This window comes from Spea bombifrons, chromosome 4 (assembly GCF_027358695.1).
Source record: "Spea bombifrons isolate aSpeBom1 chromosome 4, aSpeBom1.2.pri, whole genome shotgun sequence".
NCBI lineage: Eukaryota > Metazoa > Chordata > Amphibia > Anura > Pelobatidae > Spea > Spea bombifrons.
Genome location: NC_071090.1, coordinates 69,605,935 through 69,613,254, shown reverse-complemented (window position 1 = coordinate 69,613,254; position 7,320 = coordinate 69,605,935). Strand labels below are relative to the sequence as shown.

Below are 7,320 nucleotides of genomic sequence, written 5' to 3'. Positions count from 1 at the left end.
TGTTAAGCCAACAGCTTGGCTCATGAAGCCCGACTCTTTAAACCATTACATGAGCTCTTTGTGGTTTATGCACTATAGTCACAGTTGACTGGAGAGTTTATAGGGGAGTTGTGCTTCAGCTCCTTGACTTCACTATACTTTGAAAGTGCAACCACAGTGGGCATCTGCTGTAAGAAGCTTTTGGCTGGCCCTGTATAATCTGTAGGGCCAGCTAAACCCTTCACTAATCATTAATGGCTGTGTGTTGAGTTATTTTGAGGGGACAGCAAATTTACACTGTTATACAGGCTGTACACTCACTACTTTACATTGTAGCAGAGTGTTATTTCTTCAGTGTTGTCACATGAAAAGATATAATAAAATATTTACAAAAATGTGAGGGGTGTACTCACCTTTGATACTGTATAAAATGTACTGAATGGGAGGGGGGGTTCCTCTAGACACATGGTAAAATGCTGGCATGAATAATAGCCATTGATTTATAATGTCCTTGATACAAATTCAAACCTTATAAATAAACCGTATCACTTGTAGAAAGTTTTTCATTTGGAAAATTGTTGAATATGAGGATCCTATTAGTTCTAAGCATTCTGCTGGTTCCAGCCTGGAACCAAAATCTCTATGTTGGGTAAGTTTTGTCTTTGATTTCAATGTCAGGCAGATAAGGGGGATCTTCACATTAAACCACTTGCTATAGTAATGATATATATATACCGCACACATATATATATATATATATATATATATATATATATATATATATATATATATATATATACACACACACATACACATACAGTACTGTAAATGTGCAAATCATTTTCAACAGGCATGAGATCTGTGACAACAAAGCATTTGTAGGTGATAAAATTATTTATGGAATAAAACCATTGCATATTAAAGATGATCCAGTTATGCCACAAGCGGCAATACATTTTATTTGTCCCATACATCTAGTGCATGTGCTGATATTAAGTAGTCTGCAATTTTCTCGTCAACCAGCAAGTCATCAGTACAATGTCACCTATACTCGTCTTCATAGGCATGATGTTCTAAGCAAGATTATTGTGTAATTTTCTCGATTTATTTTATCTAGACAAATAATTAATCTATGAATAGCAACAATCTTTCAATGGGCTGCATGCCAACAACCCCCCCAGTGCTTCCCGTCAGCAACTGCCTATATGAGAAAAGCTGCCTAAAATACCAAAAGTGTTAAGCTTTGTGCTCTCCCCCCTCCCACTTATATGTCTGTATATTAGCACTTTATTGCACAAAAAAACACTTTATATTTATTTCTTGTTGTGCAAAGCCTGAATATTTATTTATATAATTCATCTAATGTATACTTTTTCCCACAGAGATCAGGTTCTGCGTGTATATGCCAGAGACAACGTACAGCTGGAGCTTCTAAGGCAACTGGTAGCCACCGAACATCTGCAGGTGCAAGCTTCAATCAATACTTTGATTATATATATATATATATATATATATCACTCATTGCAATGTTTTTTTCCCAACGCAGATTGACATTTGGCGCAGCCCCACTAAACTTGGTCTTTCTATGGACGTGAGTGTTCCTTTCACCAGTCTGCAGGGTGCAAAAGTGTTTTTGGAATCCAACAATATTCCCTATTCCATTATGATAGAAGATGTGCAGGTACCTGATACTATAGAATAACACTTTTTGTAATTAGCATAACATTACAATATACCAGAGAGACTGAAAAAATGTTGGCTTACTTTAACTCAGTATGTATAGATGTATGGACAAGCATAGTTACTGGACAATTACTGGATCAATATAAAAACACTGGCACTGGTACTGGACGCAGACACTTGTGGATGTTTTTCCAATTCAACCATTAAAATGGCAGGTAATATTTTATAACAAGACAAAGCTATATGCGACCTCAAATCTCCAATTCTTGCATGTTTAAAATCCAAGACTTTACTTTTATGAAACTCTTAAAACATTTACAGCTACTTTAAAGCTTATGTTCTTTCTCAGCTGGAGGTGCGGACGTTTGCTTTGATTTGGTCGGCAGTGTTTTTGATGTAGAATTATCAGACTATAATCTATGATTAAGTTAAATGTTTACATGCCTTTTGGCATTGAATTGACCCCAAGGTACCTGCTAGGCTGGTCGGGCCAGTGATAGATGTCTGTCGCATTTAAGAATCAAGGGTAAGCTCGTTTGAGCTGGGCCCACCTCACCTGTTGTTTCTGTAAGTCAAATTGTTCTGTACTTTGTTATGTCCTGTCTGCCCATTGTACAGCACTATGGAATATGATGGCGCTACATAAAACAATATATAGAATAAGCCCCACTTGTTTGCTTTTTTTTATAAACCTGGTCACCAAATGTATTATTTAATAGCACATTGCACACCTATATGTCATTGAAAGGGTTATTATTATTATGGAGTGCAGTTGGTGCTTGGTGTGAAGGCTGCATTAGGTTCAAACCTAGGTATTGATGACCATATTATTAAGGGTCCAATGTCTGTGGGAATTAATTTTATTAAATTGGCAAGAAGTGTGAGCTTAATTATAAAAGGCGCCTTGATGCCAAGAATGAAAAAAAAAACAACCTAAAAACTCAGGCTCATACATAAATTTATCCCATAAACTCCACACTGATCCCTCACTGAATTTAGTAGGAATTGGCCAGTATCTCAGAGTCTCAGCTGGGTTACCAAATAGCCTTTGTCATTGAAATGCAGCTTGGAAACTAAAGCAATGGAACCATTGTAGGAAAATGGACCTTACTACAATTTTACACCAATTTGAAAATCACATTTATAAATTGCTTGTTTATCTGTTTCTTTCACTGGTTTCTCTTGATTTGGTAACAGGCATTACTTGACCAGGAGCAGCAGGATATGAAAGCATCCAGGCTACAGGAAAGAAGAACTAACAGTTTCAGCTATTCTACCTATCACACACTGGATGAGGTTGGGATATAGTTATATGCAAATATGCCATAACCAAATATTTAAATAGCAAACATGTTAAGACCACCCTTAAACTTCATGTGAGGTCTGCCCACCTCCCCTATCTTGTTATACACTGTGGACCATACCACCCCCATGACATAACATTGCAATCTTCATGCTCATATGGGCCATTCTATTGTTTGCTATGGTGAAAAGATCACTTTGCAAACATACCCCATGCCCACTTTATATACACCAGTCCTTATAGTTCTTTTTCTGCCCTGTATATGTTTTAGATTTACAGCTGGATTGATAACCTGGTTTCTGAATACCCAAAGCTTGTCAGCAAGATTAATATTGGTCACAGTTCTGAAGGTCGGCCCTTGTATGTCCTAAAGGTAAGAGAACCTGTCCTACACTGGTGCAATTCATGTCACTTTAACTGATCATATATAACATGCATTAGTATTAGAGGTGGGCTTGCTGGCTGGTGGCACAACGCAAGCCGTGCCTGAGACAAGGCAGATCCTGTCTTGGCCTGTCAAGCGACATGTGAGCCACGCTGGACTGAACTGCAAAGTCCTAGCAAGCATATGTTTGAGACAACATCCTAAAAAAATGAAATAGTTGGAACCAAGCCAGCCCCAGCTCGCAGTCCTCCACTCGTAGCTATTGCCAGCCAAATACAATTAACACATGTTTATAAGACTGTTGTCTTGTGTCTCATCTTATAACTTGCAAGTATGATTTTTTTAACATTGGCAAAGTTGATGCTCCGTGCTAAAAATTTTGCAGTTATGAGTAACTTAAGAATTTGACACTACTATTTACTGGTTGTTTCAGTTCAGCACTGGAGACAATAAACCAGCGATCTGGATTGACAATGGTATTCATGCTCGAGAGTGGATTACACCAGCCACCGGTATCTGGACTGCTAAAAAGGTTATGAACAAAAGCCAGTGAATAGATTTGTTTTGCTAATCTCTATGCAATGTATGCATTTGTGATTCTAAATCACAATCTATACCTAGAGGTACACATCTTCCTACAGTTTTTGGTTCAAAGCCCCAAAACCATATATTTTTTTTATTGTTTATTACAGATCGCAAGCAGCTATGGGAAAGACTCACTAGTAACAGATATTATTGAACAACTTGACATCTTTCTACTCATTGTCACAAATCCAGATGGTTATTCATATACTCACTCTACGGTAAAGTGTTATCATTCTAAAAGAGACCTCTTTCTAGATTCAATCCTATCCTTCTACCCACCTTCTTCCCATAGGGATTCAAACGTTACATACCTTTTTGTCTTAATCTGCACGTTTCTGCATGGAATTTTTATGTATTCAAAACTTGTCTCAATTTAGAGCAGGATTTTTTTTTATATACATATGTCCATATTGGCATAAGGGTTTTGTCAGGGCCGGCCCAAGACAAAATGCCGCCGGGGCGAAGTTTAAAATGCCGCCCCCCCCATTATCTACCCTTCCTCTCCCTGCCGCCCCCCCATTATCTACCCCCCCCGTACTTACCTTTCAGCAGTCCCGCGGTGAGTCTCCCTGGTCGGTCTCGGTGCCGGCTTATAATGCTGAGCGCCGGAAATGACATCATCTTCCGGCACTCAACATTACAAGCCGGCACCGAGACCGAGCTAGAGGGCTCGCAGAGGAGAGAGAGAGGGGCACCGAGCGGGTACTGACAACTTGGTAAGATAAAACCACTCGGCGCCCTCTCTCTCTCTCTTCTCGGCTTTAAAAAAAAAAAAAGGGCTTGGGGCAGCAAAGTGCCGCCCCTTCAAAAGTGCCGCCTGGAGCGGTTGCCCCACTCGGCTCCATTGTCGGGCCGGCCCTGGGTGTTGTATTTGATATTGGTATACAAAATACCATTCCCAAGAGCTACCATATGATCATTAACTTAATGGTTACAGCTGTGTCTTTGATGTTTATGTTCTTTAGAATCGCATGTGGCGGAAGACCAGGTCCATTAACGTGGGCTCTCAGTGTGTTGGTGTGGATCCAAACAGGAACTGGAATGCTGGATTTGGAGGTGCAACAATACTATATATATATATATATATATATATATATATATATATATATATATATATATATATATATATATATATATATATACTTGTGGGAAAACCATAATCTTAATAGATTAAATAGGCTAATGCAACAATATGAAAGTGTGTTTACCAGAAACTCAGAATAATACGATAGGAGTGATTCAACACTACTTCAGGTCTTCATCCTGAAAATAATGCTACTTTTTAAATTTTCTTTCACCAATTTTACATTTCACAATAATAACTGAGGAGATCACAGTTGAGGTAGGAGTTGTGTTTGGGATATACTATTCCAATAATAGTATAACTGTATATGATATGGAAGTAAGAAGATCAGGTTCTACAAGGTTCTAGCAAACACTGTTTACCTGGCAAATATGTATTTCTTCAACAATATAACATGTATGATATTCTTCTTGATCAGGTCCTGGTTCCTCCAGTAATCCATGCGCTGAAACATATCATGGAGCCTATCCTCACTCCGAGCCAGAAATTAAATCAGTAGCTGACTTTATTTTGGACCATGGGAATGTTAAGGCCCTACTCACCATCCACAGTTACTCTCAGATGCTTTTATTTCCATATGGATATACTAATTCACTTGCCCCTGACCATGAGGAGTTGGTAAGAGTATGACATGTGATATATTTCCTCGCAGAATGTTTGCACAGTTTAATCTATTTTGGGCATTGTTCTTTTCAACGTGTTTGTCTTTGTAGCTGTAAGATTAATGATGGTAATATATATATATTATATATATTTCCCCTTTTTGGAAGGCTTTGGCTATAACTTTGTACATAAATTATATCTCTAGAGATAATTAGACCTTTGTATTTAAACATATTCTGTTTACAGAATGAGTTGGCCAAAAAAGCAGCAACAGCTTTATCTTCATTGTATGAGACCAGATATACCTATGGAACAACTATAGCTACTATATGTAAGTACATACATATTCTATAAATATATTAATTAAGACTGTATGTAGCTAACAGGTGATAAATCACAGTTGGATCAAATTGATGGATATTCATCTTCCCAAAAAAAGGAAATGTTCTTATTATTGTTAAGTCTGTTGCCAATTATATACAGTGCTGTTCATACGCCGTATTAGTGCTTCCATTTTGACCTAGTCTGAAATGCTATTTGTTTTCATTCTCTTATCCCATACATATCATTGAATCTGATATGTCCAAGGTAATTAAGTAAATTATCATGAAACAACTTATTAAAAGAAAAAGACACAAGCCGGTGCAGAGAGAAAATAATCCTATGATCATTTATCTATTATTGATGCATTTTACACCGTTTTAACAATCACAAAAATGTTGACCAGAGGACAGCGTTAATGACACAAAAATGTTGTTTATGTTGGCCATAATTCTGTCTTTTTGGATAATGCTTTCATTTGACTTTGTCACTCTAGATCAAGCAGATGGTACAACCACGGACTGGGGCTACGATAACGGGATTAAGTACTCCTACACTTTTGAGTTAAGAGACACTGGGAAATATGGGTTTATTCTACCTGCCAGTCAGATCATCCCAACTGCTGAAGAGACATGGTTGGCTCTCGTGGAAATAATGAAACATGTTAAAGACCATCCATACTAATTCTCAGTTTAGAAAATATCTTTTGAAAAAACTGTAGCACAATAAAAGAGTCTATATTCATTTGTTGATTCATTAAGGATAACTTATTTTTCCTGATTTCTGTAATTGATCAAGCATGCATTCTAATATATTTCAAGCCCTTGATTGTTATTTTTGAGGAATGTTGTTTACTGAGAGGGTGGTGGATAAGTGCAACAGCCTTCCAGCAGAAGTGATAGAGGCTAATACAGTGGGGGAATTTCAACATGCATGGGATAGGCTTATGGCTCCTAAATGGGCCAAATGGGTAAAAGGGAAAAATTCCAGGTACATTTTGCTACCAGGCAGGCACATAATACTGGGGACTGGAGCTATATATCCCCTTTCGCTGATTTTATTTTTTGTACCTTGTGACAATGGCTGTTTTAAAATTTCTGCGGTGGCCGTGTTTAGCTGTAATTTTATTCTTTCCTGTTTACTGAACCCACACAAGTTATATATTGTTTTTTCAGGACAAGAAGGGCTTTTTTTCTTTTTTGATTGAATCATATTATTTACTATAAAAAAGTATAAAATATGGTGAAAATTTTTGAAAAAAATGACTTTACTCATCTATAAAAGCTCATGGAAAAATCTGCTAAATAGATTCTACTGTTCATCCTGAGTTTAGAAATACCCAATGTTTTTATGTTTTTTTCTGCACGTTATGGGCCA

At 37.3% G+C, this 7,320-nt stretch overlaps 1 protein-coding gene across 1 annotated transcript; it reads left to right on the top strand.

The window, feature by feature from the left end:
• Nucleotides 1-563: 563 nt before the first annotated feature.
• LOC128490261 (carboxypeptidase A1-like) lies at nt 564-6,627 on the top strand. Its single transcript, XM_053462079.1, has 11 exons — nt 564-628; nt 1,362-1,443; nt 1,526-1,660; nt 2,860-2,958; nt 3,237-3,338; nt 3,784-3,882; nt 4,043-4,153; nt 4,901-4,991; nt 5,438-5,637; nt 5,869-5,953; nt 6,440-6,627. The coding sequence occupies exons 1-11, from the start codon at nt 564-566 to the stop codon at nt 6,625-6,627; spliced, it is 1,257 nt and encodes a 418-aa protein (XP_053318054.1).
• Nucleotides 6,628-7,320: the final 693 nt, after the last annotated feature.

Excerpts from the sequence above, each read along its gene's own strand:
- LOC128490261 (XM_053462079.1), top strand. The coding sequence starts at position 564 with ATGAGGATCCTATTAGTTCTAAGCATTCTGCTGGTTCCAGCCTGGAAC. Across the intron at positions 3,883-4,042 it reads GTATCTGGACTGCTAAAAAG|ATCGCAAGCAGCTATGGGAA; the intron begins GTTATGAACAAA and ends TGTTTATTACAG. Across the intron at positions 5,954-6,439 it reads AACAACTATAGCTACTATAT|ATCAAGCAGATGGTACAACC; the intron begins GTAAGTACATAC and ends TTGTCACTCTAG.